At 45.8% G+C, this 24,511-nt stretch overlaps 1 protein-coding gene across 5 annotated transcripts in view; it reads right to left on the bottom strand.

Annotated features, from left to right (window-relative positions):
• ADAM11 (ADAM metallopeptidase domain 11) overlaps window positions 1-23,979 on the bottom strand; it is an 85,406-nt gene extending 61,427 nt beyond the window's left edge. For 2 of the 5 annotated variants that reach the window (XM_029572917.1, XM_029572920.1), the window contains exons 1-6: window positions 23,645-23,978; window positions 22,964-23,148; window positions 6,443-6,519; window positions 5,028-5,094; window positions 340-428; window positions 57-120 (exon numbers count right to left, since the gene is read on the bottom strand). In XM_029572917.1, coding sequence (XP_029428777.1) covers window positions 57-120; window positions 340-428; window positions 5,028-5,094; window positions 6,443-6,519; window positions 22,964-23,148; window positions 23,645-23,702 — 540 coding nt within the window. In that variant the 5' untranslated portion in view covers window positions 23,703-23,978. Of the gene's footprint in view, window positions 1-56; window positions 121-339; window positions 429-5,027; window positions 5,095-6,442; window positions 6,520-22,963; window positions 23,149-23,644 lie in introns of all 5 variants that reach the window. The other 3 variants (XM_029572918.1, XM_029572921.1, XM_029572919.1) reach the window with 3 other exon arrangements.
• Window positions 23,980-24,511: the final 532 nt, after the last annotated feature.

The raw sequence follows: 24,511 nt of genomic DNA, 5'->3' as shown, positions 1-24,511 counted from the left end.
AAGAGAAAACAGCATGTGTAGCGAGAGTCAACATCACAGCCTCTACCCACCCTTACCTCTTGGCTTTCTGTAATCTGGGGTTCCATGACGTATGTGTAGTTTCCATCAGAGAAGGCGCCACTGAGGAGAAGAAGGAGAGCCTATAGCTGTCATGCCTGCACACATGCCGCGCACCACACTCATCAGCTATGTGTCCCCATCACATCACATGCCTGCTCTGTACTGCGCATGCTAGTTTCATGCATGCCTGCCATGTATAATAAGCCTGCAAGGCTCGTGCCTGCATGTGTGAGCCCATCCGTGATATCTGCCTATATTCTAGACTCCAGCAGTACTCACTATAATCCATGGCAGGTGGAAAGAGCCACAAAAGTCCCAGCGTTTCCTCTGATTTTGCCCTGATAATAACAATGTTCCTCAGCTACATCCTGAAACAAAGCGCCAAGGAAGAAAAACAGAAGGTTAGAGGGTCCAAATGTCTACGCAGTTGTGATAACAGACCTATGCAAATCCAGCAGAGTAGCTAATGGGAGTCATGAAAAACCAAGGCAGCACCCAAGAAACACAAATCAACAACTCCCACAGCTCTGAACCTCAGATCCTGAGGGACATTTTCATGCAAGCCTGGCATTTCAGTCCCATCTGTAAGCATTCTTGAATTTGCGCTCTTTATTTTGTTACATCAGAATGCGGGACTACATTCGATCCCAGAATGCTTAGGGGCAGCAAGTCCAACAAAAGCACAAGAGTCCCTGATGACCTGGAGCAAGCTGGGGCTGCTGATAGCACCAGGGCACCTTTTATATACAGCTACACAAATATATGCACACTTGCTAACATAATGCACAGAAGCTTTACTACACACACAAATATATCCAGCCAGCCCCTATAAATGAATACACAAACATAGGAGCAGACTTTAATGCGTGTTGCCATGTTTTATTTTGTATTTTTGTATTAATTATAAATATTTTTATTGTAAAGCACCCAGTAATTGATTGGTGATATATACATTTTATAAATAAATAAATAGAGATAACAGCACATGAATACAAATATTCATATACATGGCACATCCTCATACCTAATTCATAATGCCACTATTTCTCTAGCTGTATATAGATGGATAGATATATAGATAGACGCAGCTATAGAGAGACTAAGTACAGTTTTGAGTGTCTGTACTAATTGAACTGAAATGGATATTGCATTTCCATAAACTGTCATTGAATCTGTTATTCTTTAAGGTTTTGTTTTTTTTGTTTTTTAAACAGTATTAGTATAGCTCTCTTGGCATCTTTACCCAATATAGGAGCCACAAGCACCCTAAGGAAAACTGGCAAGTTGGATAGGACGATTCAGGAAAACAGTGCCATGGATGCTCCGTGTGAAACAAGCAGCAGTCTCCGAGACGTGGCGGTCTTCTGCTTATATTTTGTAAGGTTCCCTTACAGATATATAAAGCTATTACTAGATTGTTGTAACACCTTTAGTAATTCTCCAAACACCAGTAAAGTGACATGAATTGGAAACAGAAAGCGAGGAAGGGCCATGCAAGTGAGACAGACAAAAAGCGAGAATGCGCAAAGCAGAGAGACAGATGGATGGACAGGAGAGGGAGTGACTGAAAAGAGGAAAGGAGATGGGTTGTGAGCCAGTGAATGTGTTTCAGAGTGAGAGGAAGAGCAGCATAGGAGGAGGAGAGACACCGAGATAAACTGACAAGGCAAGAGAGATTTTTGCACTGAGAAGCCAAAGGCCAATATCTTTGAGTTAACACACAAAAAAATGCACCAATTACTTCCCCTTTGACAAATGCTGAGCATGGTGGGCTGTGAAGGGTTTCTGACCTCCGGTCACACCGCTTGCAGTCTGAACAAAGTCAGTGTGCACAGACAGCTTCTGCCTGTCCAGAGGAATTTGCCCATCCTGGACTAAAATGCATTGCCATGAGCATGACCGTGTCACTCATATCCAGGAAATGAGCTGATTTTTTTTTGTCTTAAAGCTATCTGAAGGTTTTTACATACCTTGCTGTGCTAGACAGATGTCTCCATAGTAACAGAGGGGTCGGTGTGCAAAGGGATCTAGCTGCCTAATAACGGTGTAAGGCAGCTAGAACCATCCCCATGAAAACCGAAAACCGACTAGGACTGAGCGGCTAAATTTAGCAGCTGAAATTCTAAGCAGTCTCAGGGGTGGGGAGAAACTTGGGCACTGCGATAGCGGCCTAAATCTTCCACTGATTCAGGTTCTGCCTGCCTGAAAGCAGGGTGGAAGGAAGAGTGCAGGCCGGCGGGAGGGAAGGTTGGCTTCCGGTTGGCGTGAGTGTTTATTCTGCAGCCATGGCTTCAGGGAAGGGAGACTGCCTGTTATTTTGTGAAGGAGAGGGACGATGTTGTTTCAGAGGAAGATAAATGAATCTGTAAGTCACTGAGCAGTCATTCAGCTAAATTGACTTTAGGGTAATTTGCAGCTACAATCTAGTCATAGATAGAAGACTAAACACTCAGAGCCTTTGGTCAGTGCTGGAACGGTACTTCCAGATAAACTTCCTGGAGTTACGGGCGATTCGTTATGCCCTGAGGGCGTTCAGGGAGCACGTACCCAACAAGGTGGTCCTGGTTCAGATCGACAATCAGGTGGCGATGTGGTACCTGAACGAGCAAGGAGGGACAGGATCATACCTCCTCTGCCAGAGGCAGTCCAGATTTGGTCCTGGGATCTCCAGAACGGCATCTTTCTCCGAGCTGTATATCTCCTGGGGGCAGACAACATCTTAGCCGATTCGTTGAGCTGGGCTTTCCAATCCCATGAATGGTCCTTGAAGCAGGAGATTGCAGACCGCATCTTCCACCTATGGGGGACCCCGGACATAGACCTGTTTGCTTCCTCAGAGAACAAGAAGGGGGACTGCCAGGCAGGGGGATCAATGTCGGACGCCTTTCCACATCACTGGGGCGTCAGTCTGCTGTACACTTATCCTCCCCTGCCACTGATCTCGAAGACACTTTAGAAACTTCAACAGGACCAAGGCACCATGATCTTGGTTGTGCCTTTTTGGCCACGCCAGATCTGGTTCCCTCTTCTACAGGAACTGGCCTCCTGCTCTCCGATCCATCTGGGAACTGCTCCAGACCTGAACACTCAGGACCACCCAAGCTACACCACCCCAACCTCCAAGCCCTGGCCCTCACGGGTTGGATGTTGACCGGGTGACGGTGCAGGCCCTGGGTCTTTTAGAGGGCATGTCTTGGGTTCTCTTGGAGTCCAGGAAACCTTCCACGAGGAGATTGTACAACCTCAAGTGGAAGAAGTTCTTGGTGTGGTGTGACAAGCATGGTCTGGATCCATTCTCGTGCTCCCCACCAAGGCTTTTGGACAACCTGTTGCACCTTTCTGAGGCTGGCTTGAAAACCACTTTGGTAAGAGTTCACTTAAGTGCTATCGAGGCATATCACCAGGGGGTGGATGGCGCTTCTATTTCTGTCCATCCACTCAAAGGACGGTTCATGTGTGGCTTGTTACAGCTTAAGCCTCCAACGTGGCCCCCAGCAGTGTCTTGGGACCTCAACGTGCTCCTGACCCATCTCATGAAGCCTCCGTTTGAGCCCCTAAAGTTTTGTGATCTGAAGTACCTCTCCTGGAAGGTCATTTCAGTGCACAGGGTCAGTGAGCTTCAGGCTTTGGTGTCGTACCCCACTTATATGAAATTTTGTCATGATAAGGTGGTTTGGCATAAGCACCGAAGTTCCTTCCCAAGGTGGTCAAGGAGTTCCATCTCAATCAATCCATTGTCTTTCCCACCTTTTTTTCAGAAATCACATGCTCACCAGGGTGAGAGTGCCCTGCATACTCTGGATTGTAAAAGGGTCCTGGCCTTTTACCTGGAATGGACAGCATCTCACCATCTGTCCACTCAGCTTTTTATCTCCTTTCACAAAAACAGGTTGGGAGTCGCAGTGCCTAAGCAGACCCTGTCCCATTGGCTAGCGGACTGTATTTCTTTCTGCTAGCCCAAGCGGGCTTGCAGCTTGAAGGTCATATTAAGGCTCATTCAGTCCGAGCTATGTTAGTTTCAGTAGCTCACTTGTGTGCAGAGCCCATTCACAAGGTCTGTAGGCTGGCGACCTGGAGTTCCCTCCACACCTTCGCCTCTCATGTCTGGTTGACATGACAGTCACTTCGGCCAGTCGGCCCTTCGTAACCATTTTCAGCCATGAAAACCCAATTCTTCCTACCTGGGTCCTTTCTTGGGGGGCAGGCTTGCTCCCCATGTTCCAGCAGCTCTAGTTGTGCACGTTTGTACCCCATCAAACGCCGCCTATGTTAGGAGCAGTCTGGAGCTGCATATTCACCCATGTGTGAGAACTACCATCCTGCTTGTCCTTGAAGAAAGCAGAGTTGCTTACCTGTAACAGAGGTTCTCCAAGGACAGCATGATGTTAGCCCTCACGAAACCCACCCTCTTCAGAGTTGGGTTTCTTTTGGTTTGTTATTTTATTTTTTTGCAAATTCTATGTTATAAGACTGAAGAGGGACCCCGCGTGGATAGTGGTTTGCTGGGCATGCTCAGTGTGTCAGTCAAACTTTCTAGAAATTTTGACAAACGTTTTCCAGGCCGGGCTCCATCGGATGATGTCACCCATGTGTGAGGACTAACATCCTGCTGTGCTAGGAGAACACCTGTTACAGGTAAGCAACACTGCTTGCTACGCCCCCTGCCGATGAAAATTCCCAGCATCTGCCACCCTCTCAGCACAGGCTCATATCCTCACATTCCTCCTGAAACCTGCCCCCCCTGCCTTCTTGAAGCTTATAGAAGCCTGCTGGTTCTCTTTCATATTTCCCCTTTCCCCCAGCGTGTATGTCTCGAGCCCCTAGAGCCGATTGGGGTAGAGCTTGTGTTGCAGGCCCTCCACCGTCTTCAGGACTGCTTCTGACCACCCTAACAGTGAAACTTGTCTGTCCTTAAAATTGAATTGGATGTCTCTCGGCCCCCGGAAGCTCCGCGTTCTTCCACTTACCGCTGTATAGGTGACGTTCCCATTTCTGCTATAATGCCGCTCCATGTAATGTGATGACAGCAAGTGACTGAAAGCAGGAAGAGAAAGAGAAAACATCTTATTCTGAACAGAAGAAACAAGCGGTTTATAATCATTTGCCATTTATATACAGAGCCTTTCATCCAAAGAGGCTCTGAATACTTATAAGAAAAGATTACGTCAGTATAACGTGCAGGCACACCCGGGGTGGGTGAGCTGGCAGGACACTCACTGACTGAACTGCACTGCAGCTTCCTATGGACACGTGGGTCTCAATCTGGATTCAGAGGCGGCCCAACCCCTTACATCCTGGGGTGAAGATGTATAAATCATCTCTTTCTTAGTTAAGCAGAGGTATACACAAGTGGCCAGAGCACTGAACTGCTTGTCTGGAGAGCTTCTGGGGATGCAAATTCAAATCCTGCTCCTGACACACTGCTCCACCGAGAAAGTCACCATCTCCTTGTGCCTCCGTTTATTATAAATTATGATAACTGTTCAACGTATTTGAATCTTCCTTCTACTATGTCAGTGGTGACCCCCTTCCCCCCCCCAACTCCTCCCATTAGGAGGCACTCATCCTCTTCCCTAGATCATTAGCTGAGTGGGATCAGCCCTATGCATCAACCTGTCACTTCAGTCTGATGCACTCCTGCCTCAAAAGCCTGATTTATTGGCCTCCAGTTAGGAGAGGGCTCTTGGGGGAGCTTTCCGGAACTGTTCAGCAGAATAATTGGGTTTAATATTAAAACTCCGGCTTTTGAAGGGGTTAGTATTGGTTATTAGGTCATTATTACTATTATGTTTCATCTCGCTGGCTGAAAAATGGCCCCGGCAGGGTGATGGATCTCTGAAAGGCGGGAGGACCTTGGATGGGATGGCGAGTTTCTCCCGACAGAGAATCTCACTAAGCCTTTCCTTTCAGGAGCAATGAAACCAGAGACCCGGTCATCACCGTTAATCACACGGGCTCGTGTTGCACCCACCGCCTCTGGAGCACGCCTCGGCTTACGGGAAAGCACTGCTTTGAACTTAATTACTACTAGTGAAGCTGTAAATGGACTGGAAAGGGTGATGTGAATTATTAATAAGGGGGCTTTTACCTATCTTTAGCTTCTGCAGCCTTCTCATGTCAAAGCTTCTCACACACCTCTCTCTCTCAGGATTCTCCTTCTTATGTTACACAGCTTTAATAATGGTAGTGCTGACAAGCAGGCCCAGCTTTATTCACTCTTCCCTCTGCACTCTACATCCAGAATCATACAGTCACTATCCAGCGTTCTGTACCAAGCCGCCCTTACTTGGGTTACCAACTGGCTCCATGTCATCTGGTCCTACATCTATGGACCCACACTCCTGCTTTGCTTACAAACCTTTGAACCTCCTAAGAGACTTACTGGTTGAGCTGCAGATCCAGGGTAAAAGCAGACCCAAAGGCATTGATGACAAAGCTCACTTGTGCAAGATGTACAGACTGGAAGGAAAAGGTGAAGAAAGATAAATTAAAAAGACAACTCTTAAGCCGGGCACTGAAGGCAAAAGCCCAGTAATGTCAGACAAAATGTGCTGGGGACCAGGATCCAGAACTAATGAATAAGGACCTGGCATTGAGACACTGGCTGAAAGGGAGGCGGGGAAAAGAGTAATACTGCATTTGAGTGAGTTTACTAATTCTCATCATCCCTCTTCATTTTGCACCCTTCTTCACTGACTGCAAATGTTGGAGGATGAGTGCGAAGATCCAATAAAACTCCCTCGCAGTTGGTGGCAGTAATGGGATTTTGAAACTGAAAAGAAAACAAGTTGTTTGAATTTAGGGAAGCTGTTTCCCTCTGGAGAAAAAGAATACATTGGGAGGTGAAGAAATAACAAAAAGGGACCCAGGTTTAGTTAACAGAGCTCTTCTGCTGACTCCGTTGCAGGATTTGCTCCCGTGCTCAGCAGTTCAGCTTTTGATTTTGATAGTAAAAGTTTACAAGCTTAGGCTCAGTTTTTCCCCCCATCTGATAACTGTTAGATGATGTTAATGTGAGGCACTTACATCCCTCCCACCCCAAAGATCCAGTAGTGTAATGATTAGTACAGGAGGGCCCCTACCCTCCTTTCCCCAAATTCTTTCCATTGCACCTTTCACCCGAACAGGACTGCAGTCCCTTTTGCAGTTTTTAATGTCTCAGAAATATACAACAGGGTGGGGTGGCCCAGCAAGCCATTTCCAGCCCCTGGAATGCAAATAAGCTTCCAGAAGGGAAAGAGAGAAATAACAATACAATTATTATTTTGCCCAATTACAGTTGGGTAAGCTGAGATGCATGGAGATCAAACAACACCCACAGTCACAGACGGAGCCAATAGCTGAAGGAGGTCTTAGACTTACAGCCCCAGGGTGCCTTCTAACCATTGCTAGAGACCACACCCCATCCCTACTACATACTATTGATTGGAGTCGGAGATTACCAGTGGCCAACTAGAATTGCATCCTTTTTATTCAGCAAGCAGCTGATCTGACAAAAAGCTAAAATGGAGTCTGACGCCAGGAGGCAAACGCCAGTCTAGGATAAAATTCTGTATTTCTCCTCTGGCCGTGCTGGCAAAGCTCATCCATTTCATGGCTCTCTTAGGAGACTGAGAGGGAGTCCATTTCTGTACAGTAAAAGCCAAAGGTCGGTCTTTTTAACCACAGTCAAAAGGGCCGCATTGTATTCCTCTGTTATAAAACAGACCCTCAGCAGTCAGAGAAAGTAATTTGCTTGTCCCATCTTCTGCTTCAGAGTGCATCGCTATGAAAGGGGAGGGAAGAGGGACACAGTGAGGAAAAAACACAGAGTGACCAAACCTTATCCAAACACCTCAGGCCCCCACCCCCCTCCCTTCATCATGGGTGTATAAGGTCTCCATGCAGAGGGAGGAGGGAGCACTGGAGGCTGTTGGCAGGTAAGGACCTCCCCTCCCCGTGCCACTGCAGACCCTCCGTAGTGGGGTCCAGTCCTCAGCCTCCTTTGACCTTACCACTGCTCTTTGCATCTGTCCCAGGCCTGCTTGGACTCTGTCACTGTTTTGGTTTGCTGGCACTTTCTCTGGTGGGCTAGTCCAAACATCCATGTCTTTATTTATATATATTTGATATTCTGCTTTTTGCCGTGCATGGTCCCAAAGCAGATTACAATAAATTTAAAGTAGGTTACAGTAGGTGTTGAAACAATAATGTTGGTTGAGGATCTATGTGTTCAGATCCAGTAAATTCTCTGCCATAGTCAGATGCTAATGGCAGAGGCTATGGTGAAGAACTCAGTAATCTCAAAGAAACCTAACAATGGATGGACATAAGAATAGAAGAAATGCCATGCTGGGTCAGACTGAGGTGCAGACAGTCCAGCGACCAGTCCAGCTCACAGGTGCCTGGCAGATCCTCAATAATTGTCCCTGGCTTTCCCTGGCTAATCACTGGGTATGGACTTTTCTTTCAGGTACTTGTCCAGCCCTCATCTGAACCCTGCTATGTTTGTTGCCTGACCACATCCTCCAGCAACAGATTCCACAGCTTGATTGTGTGCCAAGTAAAAAAAAAAAATACTTCCTACGTTGTTTCAATCTACCGGTTATTTATTTATTTATTTATACAATTTATAGTCAGGTTGCTGGTTTCATGGAGTTTCCCCTAGTCCCAGTGTTGTTTGAAAAGGTAAATAACCGTTCCCTATTTACCAATTCCACCTCTCGTGATTTTATAAATCTCAATCATCATCCTCTATCAGTCGTCTCTTTTCCAAGCTGAAGAGCCCTAATCTGTTTTTCCTTTCTGCATAAGGGGGCTTTTCCATCCCCTTTATCATTTTTCACCATTTTCTGGACTTTTTCTATGTCTGCTGGGTCTTTTTTGAGATGGAAGTGAACAGAACTGCACACAATACTCAGGGGTGGTCACCATGGATCTATACAAAGGCACTATGATATTCTCAGTTTTGTTTATTCATTTTCAAATAATCCCTAACGTTTTTTTGGCTTTTGAAGGCTGCCACGCACTGAGCTGTCCACAAGAACTCCAAGAACCTTTTCTTGGGTGGTGACTCCTGACATGGAAATTGGTTGGGATTCTTTTTTCCTACGTGAATTACTTTGCTCGTGTCCACTTTAAATTGCATCTGCCATTCAGAAGCTCAGTCTCCCAGTCTTACATGGTCCTTCACATTTCACTGCCATTTTAACGACAAACTAATTTTGTGTCATCTGCAAATTTCGTCGCCTTACTTGTCCTTTTCTTCAGCTCATTTATGAATATGCTAAATAGCACAGGTCCCAATAGAGACCCCTGGGGCACTCCACTAACAACCTTTCTTCATTCGGAAAATGGACCATTTAGTCTTCGCCTCTGTTTCTTGCCTTTTATCCAATCACCAATCCACTGTCTCCAATCCCATGAGCTCTCAATTTCTTGAGGAGGGACTTTGCCAAATCCCCTTCTGAAAATCTAAATACACTAAAATTATTTGTATCCCACGCCCTCCAAGGTTTGGGGCGGGTTACATAAAAATATACATAGTTCAGTAATTACATAAGTAAAACAACAACAAAGATGTACAAATGCCTGTCAAGGCTTCAAAGGCTTTGTGAGAACTGCTCAATGATCCTCACAGGCAGGGTGACCTGGGAGCTCTCTTTTCTTCCTGGAGATTTTTGAATGCCTTTTTGACTAAATAACTTTGACCATTTTGCCTGGCACTGTCATCAGGCTCATCAGTCTACAATGTCCTGGATTACACCCTGGGCCCATTTTAAAATCTGGCATCACACCGGCTAGCCTCCAGTCTTCTGGTACCATGGCTGTTTTAAATGATAGGCTGCAAACCAAACCACCCAAAACAGGTCTGCAATTTCATTTCTGAGTTCCTTCAAACCTCTGGGGTGAATACCATGCATTGTCTTGATATCCTTTAGTCAATCAATCTGAGTGATTAAAGAAAGCTTGAAGAGTGGTTGAAGATTTGGCAGCTGGGATTCAATGCCAAGAAATGCAGAGTCCATGCATCAGTCTTTCACCCCCCCATGTGATGGAGGGGTGAAAGACTGATGTGCACGAACCAAGAGAGGGATCTTGGGGTAATAGTGTCTGGTGATTTGAAGATGGCAAAGCAATGTGACAAGATGATAACTAAAGCCAGAATGCTGGGCTGCATAAAGAGAGGAATAACCAGTACGAAAGGAGGTGATAATCCCCTTGTACAGGCCCTTGGTGGGGCCTCACCTGAAATACTGCGTTCAGTTCTGGAACCCATATCTCAAAAAGGATAGAGACAGGATGGAGGCGGTCCAGAGAAGTGCGACCAAAATGTGTGAGATCTGTATCAGAAGACCTATGAGGAGAGGCTGAAGGATCTGAATATGAACACCCTGGAAGAGAGGAGGTGCAGGGGAGATAATATACAGATCTTCAGATACCTAAAAAGTCTTAATGATGCACAAACATCAAACCTTTTCCGTTGGAAAGAAAACAATAGAACTAGGGGTCACAAAATGAAACTCCAGGGATGACGACTCAGAACCAACATCAGAAAATATTTCTTCACGGAAAGGATAGTGGATGCCTGGAATGCCCTTCCGGAGGAGGTGGTGAAGACAAAAACCTACGGAGAGCCCCAAAACACCTCCTGTGAGAAGCACAGAGAGAGACGGCATGGAAAGATAAGCGATAGATGCCATGGCTAGCCCAGAGGGTGATGCTGTGGAGACCCCAGCGAGTGAGGCTCCGGAGGAGGCAGCGACAGGCGTAGGCAAGTGGCCAGAGGGTACAGAAAAGGAAAACGCGGGGAACCCAATTATTTCCAGAGCTTAACTATGCACTGAGTGAAAAATAATTTTCTTTGATTTGTTTTAAATGAGCTACTAGCTAACTTCATGGAGTTCCCTCTAGTCCTGTTCAAGTACTTTCATGATCTTAAAGACCTCTATCATATCCCCCCTCAGTCGTCTCTTCTCCAAACTGAATAGCCCTAACTTCTTTAGCCTTTCCTCATAGAGGAGCCATTCCATGCCTCTTATTATTTTGGTCGCCCTTCTCTGCGCTTTCTCCAGTGCAACTATATCTTTTTTGAGACCTGACAACCAGAAACTGCACAGTATTCAAGGTGCGGTCTCACCATGGAGCGATACAGAGACATTATGACATTCACCATTTTATTTGCCATTTCTTTCCTAATAATTCCTAACATTCTGTTTGCTGTTTTGACCATCACAGCACAGAGCTGACAATTTTGATGTATTATCCACTATGACGCCTAGATCTCTTTCCTGGGTGATAACTCCTAAGATAGAACCTAACATTGTTTAACTACAGCAAGGGTTATTTTCCCTATATTCATCATTTTGCACTTGTCCACGTTAAATTTCATCTGCCATTTGGAAGCCCAATCTTCCAGTCTCGCAAGTTCCTCCTGTAATTCATCACAATCCGCTTGAAATTTAACTACTCTGCATAATTTTATGTCATCCGCAAATTCGATGCTTTCACTCATCATACCCCTTTCCAGATAATCTATAAATATATTAAAAAGCACCGGTCCAAGTACAGATCCCTAAGGCACTCCACTGTTTACCCTTTTCCACTGTGAAAATTGACCATTTAATCCTACTCTCTGTTTCCTGTCTTTTAACCAGTTTGCAATCCACAAAAGGGTATCTCCTTCTATCCCTTGACCTTTTTAGTTTTCTTACAAGCCTCTCATGAGGGACTTTGTCGCATGCCTTCTGAAAATCCAAATACACCACATCTATTGGTTCACTTTGTCCACATGTTTGTTCACCCCTTCAAAAGGAAATGTAGGAAATTTGTGAGACAAGACTTCCCTTAGGTAAATCCTTGCTGGCTATGTCCCATTAAACCATGTCTATCTAAATGTTTTCTGATTTTATTCTATATAACAGTTTCCATGATTTTTCCTGGCACTGAAGTCAGGCTTCACCAGTCTACAGTTTCCCAGATCACCCCTGGAGCCCTTTTTTAAATATTGGATACATTGGCCACCTTCCAGTCTTCAGGTTCAACAGACTTTTAATGATAGGTTACAAATTAAATGTAATAAGCCTGCAATTTCATTTTTTAGTTCTTTCAGAATCCTGAGGTATATACCATCTGGTCCAGGTGATTTACTACTCTTCAGTTTGTCGATCTGGCTTACCACATAAGAAACTGCCATACTGGGTCAGAGCAAAAGTCCATCAAGCCTATCATCCTGTTTCCAACAGTGGCCAATCCAGGCTACAAGTTCACCGTGATTTGGTTCATCTGAATTGTCACCCTTGAAAACCATCTCCAGACCAGGTATCTCCCCAACTTCATCTTCAGTAAACACCGAAGCAAAGAATTTGTTTGGTCTTTCTGCAATGGCCTCATCTTTCCTAAGTACCACTTTAACCCCTCAATCATCTAATGGTCCAATCAACTCCCTCACAGACTTTCTGCTTCGGATATATTTTAAAATGTTTTTATGAGTTTTTGCCTCTATGGCCATCCAGGGGCAGATTGCAGGAAAATAACGGCCCGGGGGATTTTTAAAAAACTGGCCTATGGGATATCTATCGCCCTCATGCACTTTCCCTACAGCATATGTGTCAACAGCTCCCAAAAGCACGTCAAGTCAACCCTGGAACCTAGTTGCATTGAACCAAAATATCTCCAAAACAAACTTCATCTTTCCTAAATAACTAAGAAGTTGAAGACATTTTAGATCAAAGGTGAGCAGAGCTGCAGCCCCTGTTCCATCCATGCAAATTGGTTGGGCCCCCTACACATCTGCTTATACCTCTTATAGAGATATATCCTGGATTCCTGGTCTGGTTCTTGAATCAGTTGCAAGTAATGACACTGCCAGCCAGTGTCAGACACACATACATGGTCAATCAAACAGATTTTTAGATTGCAGAAAGTTTATTGGCACATACACACTGACACCCACAAAGACACCTACTCTTTCTCAGACACAAAAACACACCCACACACTGTGTTCCCTGGGCTTATAAAAAGAGAAAATTAAACCCTAGCCGAGACTGGGGACAGCTGGGGAGAGCCACTAACTCAAAGCAGCACAGCTTCAGATAGAATCCTGCTTTCTCTTGTGGAGCCAGTGCAGCTAGGCCTGGTGCGAGGGTGTTAGGTATCATAGATGAACCTTACAGCCTTGCACACACTCCACAAATAATTTAAAAACATGCATTTATAGTAACAGATTTTACATGAAAAAGAATATTCAGTGTTTTAAGGTAAAAATATCACTAATACTATATGTATTAATTACATTCACCGCTGTGGTATCAACCAGAAAATGCTGCAAAAAAAAAAAAAAAGACACCTGCAGCCATATTGTATTGGAACTATTGTAAAGCATGTCGGCCATCAGAAAGCTTTATGTAAACTGAATTACAATATAGTAAACTTCCCAAACAAAATCAGCACTCAAACAATAGCAACCCTAACTATGAAAACGCAACACTTATTTATTACACCAGGCCCTAAAACACCAATACATCTAATATTAAGAAAACAGAACAAGCCAAGCTGAAGAGCCTGACAGACATGACATGCTAGGAGAAAATCTCATCTCAGTCACACATGCAGAACACAGACAGATCCTCACCAAATACAGAATAAAGAGAAAGTAAAACTAGAAACATGCAGACAAAAACTAAACTGGAAACTGTAACAAGACAGACTCCGTATGCAGAGCAACAATGGAAAAAAACAAACAACACCATTCCTCATTAAACATCAAAGAATAAAATCAAGATATATAAACCATCAATCATATTAGTAAAACCATACTCATAAAAAGAATAAATATTTCAAAGCAGCTGATGAATAGAACATCCAATTATTAAAAACATAACATTGTTTAATATTTTCCAAACATCAATAAAATATTTCAAAACAGCAGACACATTAAACCCACTCCCAAATAATTAAAACTAAGGCTAAAAAAAAAATTCCCTGCACTCCATACCTGGGAACTTTAATTCACGACAATCTCAGGGTGACAAGAGTCTAATCAGGGATAGGAGATGTGCACAAACTCTTTCTCCTCTCTCTCATATATACACACTCTCTAACATACGTGTTCATTCTTACACAAACTCCCTTATATTCTCTCACATACATGCTGACTGGCTCACACATGTTCACTGGTTTAAATAGTCTTGTTGCTCACACATATGCTCATTGACTCACTGTTTTCTCTCGCTCACACACATGCTTACTGGCTCACTCTCTCTCGCTCACACACATGCTCTGGAAACCACAGCAAGCCTGCTATGCAGTGCAACAACTGAAAAGCAGAAACATCATTCCTCATAAAACATTAAGCAATAAAGTCAAGAAATACAAAACATCATTCACAATATTAAAACCATACTAATAAAAAAAATAAATATGTCAAGCAGCCAACAGCCAATTAACATTCAGTAATTAAAATGACTCACTTTTTTAAATATTTCCCAAATTCCAAATATTTCAAACAGCAGACACATGAAATTTAAAATAATAGGATTAAAAATCTCCAGCATTCCATACCTAGGATCTTTTGATTTCTAGTCACCCACATATTGTTATGGATTAGGGAAGGGGGCTTCACAATCTTTATCCCCTCTGATATGTGTGTGTATGTGGCAGTATGTGTGTGTGTGGGGGGGGTCCACACACACACACACATACTGCCACATACACAGGCTCTCTTTCTCACTCACATATATGCTGTTACATACACAGGCTCTCTTGCTCTCACACACCCACACAGTCTCTCTCATTTTCACATTCACACAGACTCTTACAGACACATGCAGGCTGGCTTGCTCTCTCATGAATACACAGTCTCTGAGATAAAAGCAGGCTCTCTCACTCTCTTATACACACACAGGATCTCATATACACATGCAGGCTCTGACACACACATGTTCGCTCATTCTCCCATGCACACATGCAGGCTCTCACATACTACCACATGCAAGCTGACTCATACATACAGTGCAAGTGCTCTCTCTCACACACACTCACAAGCATATACACCTACAGCTTTCAGGCCTCCCCCTTTCTTCTGGGCCTTGTCTTTGCTGCTGTTAGATGGCAGTGCTGTTTCTCACTGCCCGAAGGGAGGTGGAAGGAAGCCACTGCTACTGCGCAGCTCCTGCAAAGTTGAGGGGGAGGGTCACGCGGCCTTGCAGGCCTCTCGCCTAGCCCTGCAAGTTTTTCTTTGGGTCGCAGCTAGGGTTGCCAACATTTCCACAGACCAAGATTGAACACTTGAGGAAAGGGGGGGTGGGGAGAAGAGACATGGTGTCCTTCATTAGCATAAACTTTAGGCAATTCACTGGTCTATATACAATCACTGTATCTGTATCTGCATTAAAGGGCGATAATGAATTGACAGGCTGCACACAGGCAACAATTTCTCTTACAGCCTCTCAGGGCAATGAAGGGGTGCCCTGCCACTCAGCTGCTCCCCATTTCAATTTCTCGAGAATTATAAGCGGACGTTGGTGGGTGGCACAAACTTTCTCCCGTGTCCCTCTCCGTACACATACACATTCATTCTGTCGCACACAAACACACTCACTCGTACATGCTCCCTCTCTCTTTCACTCATGGTATCAGAAGGTCAGACGCCTGCTGGGCAGGGAAGGGGGAAAAGAGGGGAGAACCAGGGCTGACAGAAGAGACAAGCAACTGCCCAGAGTGCCAGGCCCAGGGGGCATTAATGCACCTCATCAGGGGGCCGGCCACCTTCGTAGTGGAACAAGCATTCCTTAGCCCCTATGTGGCTGCCAGTCATGTCAGCCCCCCTCCAGCCATATTACTTACATTACCCGGGGTAGTGAGCAGCCCAGCAATAGGCTTGAGGGGAGCGGTGAGATAACAGGCAGGGGATGCTGAGCCGGGAAAGAGCCAGGAAAGGGGTACAGGCATGGGCAGAGAGGGGAAGGGGCTCACTGCACTACATTATATGTTTTGGTTTAACAGCAGGTAAGTTCCAAATTGCTATGGGACAAGGCACGGGTCCAGAGTGAGACCTGAGGGAGGAAGGTGCAGCCTGTAGAGCAATTTCCCCAGACACCTGCAGCTGTCAGCTGGACTGAGCAAGGGATCCTGTGACCCCCCTCCCTCCTTCCGTGCTCTCCCCTGTATCCCAACCCTACCATGCTCTCCATGTGTCTGTCTCCCCTTTTGTCGCTGTTCCTCTCCCCGCTGTCTCTCTCCTCTCCTCACCCTGTACCTCCATCTGTATGAATGTTTCTCCTGGCCCAGCATGTTGTGAGAGGGGAGGGGTCATTGCTACAGACATCTGTGGAGCCGCTGGAGCTCAGCTGTACCTCTCTCTCCCCTCCAATCAACATGAGAAAAGAGCAGGTGTCAGCTCTCCTCTGAGAGGCTCCCGCCCTGCCTGTCTCTCCTTGTAACTAAGAGACTGTGCGGGGAGAGGAGGAGGAGTTACCTGCAAACCAGGTCTGACTGCACAGCCTGCCTGAAGCCCCAAGCAGCCGCCCCTCTTCTTCTCTGGCCGGGAAGTTAAAAAAAAAAAACAAGTCATGGGAGCGACCAGCCTGTGGCCAACTTCTTTTCAAATTCTCTCTTAGCCTGTCTTACCAATGTCTTACATTTAACTTGCCAGCGCTTATGCTTTATCCTATTTTCCTCTGATGGATCCTTCTTCAAAGTTTTGAATGAAGATCTGCCATGCTGGCAATTGTTTCACTTTCCTTCCACCTTTCTCAATGCGTGGAATACATCTGCACTGCGTTTCCAAGATGGCTTGTTTTTTGGGGGGTTTTTTTTAACAATGTCCACGCCTGTTGCACACTCTTAACCTTTGTAGCTGCACCTTTGAGGTGGTTTTTTTAAAACTATTTTTCTCATTTTATCAGTTTCCCTTTTGAAAGTTTAGTGCTTGAGCCGTGAATTTATCTACTGTCCCCTTCCAGTCATTAATTCAAATTTGATCATATTATGATCACTATTGCCAAGCGGCCCCACCACCGTTACCTCTCTCACCAAGTCCTGTGTTCCACTGAGAATTAGATCTAAAATTGCTCCCTCTCTTGTCAGTTTCTGAACCAATTGCTCCATAAAGCTATCATTTATTCCATCCAGGATCTTTATCTCTCTAGCATATACCGATGATACATTTACCCAGTCAATATTGGAGTAATTGAAATCTCCTATTATTACTGCACTATCAATTAGGTTAGCTTCCCTAATTTCTCTTCACTGTCTGTCTCATCATTTTAGTCAGGTAGATGGTAGTATACTCCTATCGCTATACTCTTCCCCAACTCACAAGGGATTTCTACCCATAAAGATTTTATTGTGCATTTAGTCTCTTGCAGGATCTTTATCCTGTTGGACTCTAAGCCTCCCATACATAAAGCACCACCCCACCACCAAGATACTTCTCTCTATAGAGATTACTATTAACCATTAAGCCTTGATGCTTGTAATGCAACTGCAACATTGCTCCCCACTTCACTAGTAGGGGAAAAGGGGAATTAGATACAGATAACAACCAAGAGGTCCCGACTTCTACGGTCTGTGGTACTGATACACAGACAAAGAAAAAGCACAGGACTGCTTCTACAGCCAAGTGCATAAGCAAAGCATGTCAGGCAACACTGTCTGAATTTTCACCTAGTAAAAATGTTGCTAGTTGCAATTTTTATGGGTATCATAAGGTTTGGGAGCAGCAGGTACTACCCATAAGAGAAACATGGGAGCAATCTGCCCAAAGAGGCAGGTACTACCTTAAGCTTGCTGGGCAGACTGGATGGACCATTTGGTCCTTTTCTGCCATCATTGCTTCCACAAGGAAGGCCCACTGTCGCATTTCCATAAATAGAAATTGCCGGGGCAAAAGCAGGACTGGCTCGGCCTGACCCCAATGGCCTGGGGCCATCTGGTCACCCTTCTAGTGACCTCTTGAACCATAGGACAGGGCCTCCCTTATTTTATTATTTTTATAGGCATTTGATATTCTGCCTTTCAGCAGGAATGGCCTCATGGCGGATTACAATTCAAATTAGCAACAAATATTTTACAAACAAATTTAGGCACAGACAAATTGCAATTCCAGTGGTGTTCAATTGAAGTTGGAAAGCATCGAGAGTGCAGGTTCCCAGTCTTTACTCGGAACAAGGGGTTAGAACAGGGTGGGTGGGTGGGATCTCCGCAGAGAAGGCCTGGCTGAAGCGCTCCACCTTGGCCTTCTTTTTTCCTGAAAGGGAGGTAGCAATGCACAAGTCGTACGGATAGTGGTAACCCTGTTCCAAACGTTTGGTGCACAGCAGCTGCAAGCACGAAGACTAGGGCGGGACTATCTGGCAGAGGCCAAAAGAGGAGAAGAAGGAAGAGCCATTTGGGATGACCAGAGATCTCTTGTGGGTGTGTAGGAGGAGAGTAGTTGAAAGGGTTACTTGGATGCTTGCTTATGCATAACTTCCCCACCCCCATGCTGCACCAAATGGTCTATTTCTTGCTGTTGGTGTGGTCCAGGTGTGAGAGCAGCGGGCTGAGAACCAGGGAAGCTAGGGTTCAACTCCTGCTGATGCCCTTGTGACCTTGGGCAAGTCGCTGTAGCCTCCATTGCCTCAGGTACAAAACCTAAGATTAAAAACTCTTTGGGGATAAGGAAAATACTTCCAGTAAATCACCTTGAGCTACCACTGAAAAGGCAGGAACTCGGTCCAAATGAATAAATGTGCCCATCTGGTTCTCCTTCCTAGCTCTGCTGAGAATGGCCTCCCTGCTCTAAAGGTGTTTTGGTTTTTAGGCATTCCTCTACAAAGAACACCTAATACAGGTGACGTTATATCCCTGCCAAAACCACAGCACCCCCACAGTCTTCTGGTTTGCGGCATTGAAGAGCCATAGTGTTGGACTTGCACATCCCAAGCTTTCAGAGTTCGGTGAGGTGTGGACTTTGTGCAGGAACACTGCAACCGTAGGAGAAATGCATTGGAACCAAGCATGCCAGTGCTGGGACTCCCCAGGAGCCAAAAAGTGACAATGCAGCCTTCCATGCTAGAGCAAAAGCATTGCTGGGACAAGACGTATGCAGTGGATGCTGCAAACAAAACAGCACCATCAACGAGCCACTGCAGGTACGGAGAAGAGACGCAGCAGCACTGGGTATCTTGAAGACAATGCATAGACAAGGAGAGAAGTTTGCCACTTCCAGATGTTTCTTTTATAAAGGGCCACAACAGGTTCCAGAAACTCTCACTAACCTTGTGACTTTTCCCTTTAGTGTTACCAACTGCTTCTAATTTTTTCAAGAGGTAGATCCCGTACTCTCCTCTGCATCCATGGGCTTGTGGAGCTGGTTTCCTCAGAAAAAGCAGGAACTACAGCTCCGTGCACGCTGGTCAGCTGCTAGGAAACATGGAGCCCTGGATAAGGGTTTCTGTTGGTGTCTCCTGCCCCTCTCACCCCCATGGCATTTATCCTCCCGGGCTGGCTGGCCTATCATGACCTGCCCCCACATTGACCGGACTACGCCCTATTCTCTTGGTTATCTGGAAACCGATGTGATATCTCGATTGAATGTCGGTATATAAAATAAATAAATAAATAAATTGAAGCAGGATGCACTGCTATTAGACAGCTTGGGGAGCATGCAGGCCTATCTGAGGGTGGGGGAGGAAAAGAAACAGAAGCAGGATGGGTAGCGTATGGCTTGCCCCTTTTTCCCTCTATCCTCTGGCACCACCCCCCAACCCCCCTCGAGTGGGAACTCATCTTGCCCATCTGGATCAACGGCTCTGGTTTCATGGAAAAAGAAGTAAAAATGAAGCCAGTTAATTACCCCATTTCCCTTGAGTCTATCAGATGTTTCTCAGTCAGATTGTTCCAGTAGATGACCAAGGGGTAAAAGGAGTCCTCAGGGAGAACAAGGAAATAGCACAAAAACTAAATGAATTATTTGCCTCGGTTTTTACGGAGGAGGATGTTGGGGACAAACCCACACCAGAAATGTTTGTCAGTCTGATCTATTACATCCATCAGTTTCACAGCAATTTGCTTTAGTTACTCAGAATAAATCACCTTCAACAAACTTTAGAGTAACAAATCACCAGGACCAGATGGCATTCACCCCAGAGTTCTGAAAGTATTCCAACATGAAACTGCAAACCTGTTGCTAATAATCTATAACCTAGTATTTAAAACAGCCACAATTCTTGAAGGGTGGAGAGTGGCCAATGTATGTTGATTTTTTAAAAAGAGCTCCAGGGTAATCCAGGAAACTATAGACTGGTGAGTCTGACACTGGTGCCAGGAAAAATGATAGAAACTATTAAAAACCAAATTAATGTCCACACAGATAGACATGGATTAATGGGAAACAGGTAATATCTCAAAAAAGACCTAGCAGAGCTAGAAAAAGAACAGAGAAAGGCAACAAAAATGATAAAGGGGATTGGCTTTTTTTCAAAAGGAAACTGCTCAAACAGGTTAGTGCTCTTCAGTTTGGAAAAGAGGCGACAAAGGGGATATAATAGCGGTTTATAAAATCATCAGTAGGGGCGGAGCCCTATATTCAGAAAAGTTACTACAGAAATTAAGCAGTAGGGTAACGTGGAAACTTTTCTAAATAAGGGTAAACAACCTGGAACACCTTGCTGGATGGACCGTTTGTCCTTTATCTGTTTTCATTCTGTTACTATGAATGGGCAAATGGGTGATGGATATTTACCCTTTCAAATAATACTAAAACAAGGGGATACGCATGAAGCTAATAACCAGCAGATTTAAACAAAGCTGTGGAATCTGTTGCCGGAGGATATGGTCAAGGTGACTAGCATAGCTGGGTTTAAAGAGGTTTCGACAAATAATTAACCATGTAGACTTGGGAAAGCCATCGCTTAACTTGGGGAGTGAGCAACGAGAAATAGATCTATTTTTTGGGATCCACTGAGTACGTGTGACCTGTGGAGACAGGACGCTGGGCTCAATGAATCTTGGTCTGAGCCAGCATGGCAAATCTTACATTGTTATGTACAGATGTGATGTCAGAGCATTTTATTCACAAATTGCTATAATGTCACCACTGCTCCTAATAAGCACCCACCATTTTTGGCGATGGGATATTGACCTGGATGCCCTTTTGCTCCAATAAAATCTTCTAATTCCTATGTTTTGTCCTTAGGACTGTGGGCATTGTAGGAAGATTTCCAACAGTGGTTACTAAGGAAAGAAACTGACAGCGTGCTATGAGCGCCCTTCACTACAGTGCGATTGGACAAAGGATGCAGGACTTGGCGACTTCTCTGAACACAAGGGCACTAAACAAGCAGAGCCCTGATCCAATCAAGCAAAGGTGCTAGTACCCTCGTTCTGGATTACAATCAAGCAAAATTATTCTACAGTGAGCTGGCCCATTGTAAGAGCTGCTGCCTGGTGAAGGATGGTGAACGAAACCTGAGCCACTCTGCTTCCAGGATCCTCTCTGACAACATGAGACGCAGCAGACATGCTTACTACTGCACTACAGAAGGGAGTGAAAGCCAGTCACAAATGTGCTCAGTTAGTCCAAGGGCAGGCCAGTACCCACAACTTGTAGCTGACTTTTTAGTTTTGCCTATTAGGAAACAGAAAACTGTCGGTGAAGACAATTTGGGTATAAGCCAAATGATCCTTATCTGCCAACGTCTACTAGGTTACTGTGGCTGGATGAAGTAAAGGGCTTTTTTTTTTTTCTGATCTTGTTTCGCTTGTAATACATCTGGCACCTGTTTGAACACAACTGATTGAAGGAACACACTTTAATAACACAAAGACTGCACCATCCACCCTCTCTCTCTCTCTCTCTCCCTTAAAAAAGGGTGTCTGTCTTCCTGGTCATCAAACAATGTTTCTTATTTTGGTAACGTAGGGGCTACCTTGATGCACTCATCTGAGGCATTTGCCATCTTACATTTTATAGGTGTGAATTTGTTTTTCATTGGCTTCCCAGGACCATATGTAAAATACTCCAAAAGAGTGAATGGTCTTCCACAGATTTTCCCATCTTCTCAAACCAATTTTGGAAAAATAATTTTAAAAAGAAACCTGAAGAACACAACGGGGCGAGCTACGGGAGAGATGAGAAGGGAAAGGTCCTATCCTATCATTAGAATGAAATGCATTCTCATCTCGCCAGAAACTACTAAACCTTAATGTAACTCACATTTTCCCCTTACATCTTTCAAGTTTGTTCTCCTTTATTTTAGGAAATACCTGTAATTTTAGCAGGCTTCTCACCTGCCAATGTCTTTATTTATACTACTAAGGAATATACAAAGAAATCAATAAAGATCTGAGCTCCTCCTGCACTTGCTAATTTAGGCATCATTTTTCACATGAAAAAGCCTTTAGTAAACCCCAGTTCTGCAGCCAGGTTTTCTGCAATTTCCCACTGACTCATTATGTGATGTCTAACTACAATGGAATTTGATATTTTTCTTCTTATTAAAAAAAAAAAAAAAAAAAGTACCCTAAATTCCCGGTCAATTTGATTAAAGGATTGCATTGGTCCCTGGGTCCTTTCAAAACCACAGGGTGTCGCTCCCTTGGATCAGAGGTGCCCCCCATGGCCCCAACCAGATTTTGCCTAACTCTCTACCTTGTCCACCCCACTACAACCCCTTCCCCTCTTCCAAACCTTCCAGAGAAGATTCTTTCATTGATCCAACCGCAAAAGAATCCCTCAACTCAACATGACACGAGATATCCAGCGCAGTAAGGGAGAACTTATTCTTAAAGGGGCTTCCTTAGAGGAGGGTCAAACACTTTGCCTCAGCCACTTCAAGGAGATCTTGCCAGGCCCTGGAGCTCAGCCACCAGCATTTGGTCCTGAAAGAAGGTTTCAAGTGAGCAGGTTACTTGTGTCAGTCGGTCGGATCACACTTACAGGGCCTCCCTGAGGCTCCTTCCTGACCCTGGTGTCCAGCTGACGCTTCTGGACTTCTCCTCCTGAGTTCTGCCCCACTAACCTGCTGGGGTGGGTGATTTCTGAAACGACGGCTCGCTTCTCCCATCTGGTGTTGGGAGAGTCCCACTTCCAAGCACCAGCTTGCATATCCGCCTTAGTGAAACCTGCAGAAGGGGGAAGCCACAGAAGGCGACAGCATGAGATGGGAACAGAAAGTCCAAGCTCATGCCAAGCAGAAGAAGACGGAAAAAAAAACCCCCCAAAAAAAACAAACCCCCAACCACCACCACCCACAAATCGTGGGGCACAAGAAATGGCCCCCAGCTCCTGGACCCCCTTTTTCAAAGGAGATGTGAAATTGGGGGAAAGGGGGGGGGGATTAGGAAGCACCCCCCTCCCCCACTGGATGCACTACAGGAAAATGTGTCCATGCAGCAAAAACACCGCAGTGCAAGCACAAGGGAGTCGGGGACTGGGAGAATTCAAGCAGTGGCTGTTAAACCATCCCGCACCACAAAAAAAAAAAAACAAAAACAAAAAGCACCACCACCCCGTCCCCCGAAAAGAAAGGAGCCCAGCGGCCACAGGTAAGCAGGAGGAGGCTGGGGCGGGGGAGGGCGAGCTCGTCCTTCGGAGGAGCCGACCGCATCAATCACCTACCTGACTGAGGGATGATGGAGATGAAAGCTGTTAACACCCAGGACTGCATGGGGCTCATGATTGCCTCATAATCCTCCCCCCTGGCCGGCGGGCTGGATTCGCACTAAGAGCCCCGCGGCTGCATGGCGTCGGGGCTCCGGGGCAGGGACGGCTTGCAGGGCATGGAGGCGGATGCCTGCTCGGATTGCGGCTCCTACGCAGCGCCAGAGGAGGGGGTGGGAGCAGGAGGAAGCCCGCGCTCAGGGCTGGAAGGGGCTGCCGGCGGCTGCTGCTGCCAGCTTCATCCTTGCAGCCTGCGAGATCTGCAGTGTAGGGGGAGAGAGAGAGAGGGAGGGAGGGAGAGACCTTTACAGGCAGAGAGGGAGCTGGTGACACGTGAGTCCGCCCCAGGGCCCTCCCATCCCTGCCCTGCTAGGCACCCAGCTTCCTCTGCTCTCCCCCCCCCCTACAACCACCTGCTCCAGTGCCAGAAAACTCACCTCTGCCCCAGCACCTGGCCCTGCCCCCTCTGCAGAAAGGACCTTACAAAACATGGCAAGATGGAAACGCTGCACCCCCCCACCTAGGGTGCTCTGGCGTTTATTGCAGGCGGTGATGGAGGGGATGAGAGCAAGCAGCTTCCTTTGGGCTGTCAGGAGCCCTGGCACTTGATGCTGCCTGTCAGATGAGCGCTTTTGTTTCTGGGCAGCAGGCAGGGCTGGCAGAGAAGAAGCGCCCACCTGCAGCAGCAGCAGCAGGACTGTTTCATGGCTGCCAAACTTTGGAGATGCCCACCTTAAACAGGGGGCTCGGTTGCCTGCAGGGCAGTGCAGGGGCCAGGTACAGGGCATGGGTGTGCTGTTAGGGAAGGAGGAGACCCCCCACTCA

The sequence above is a fragment of the Rhinatrema bivittatum genome, chromosome 12 (genome assembly GCF_901001135.1).
Source record: "Rhinatrema bivittatum chromosome 12, aRhiBiv1.1, whole genome shotgun sequence".
NCBI lineage: Eukaryota > Metazoa > Chordata > Amphibia > Gymnophiona > Rhinatrematidae > Rhinatrema > Rhinatrema bivittatum.
This window is presented reverse-complemented; position numbering and strand designations above follow the sequence as displayed.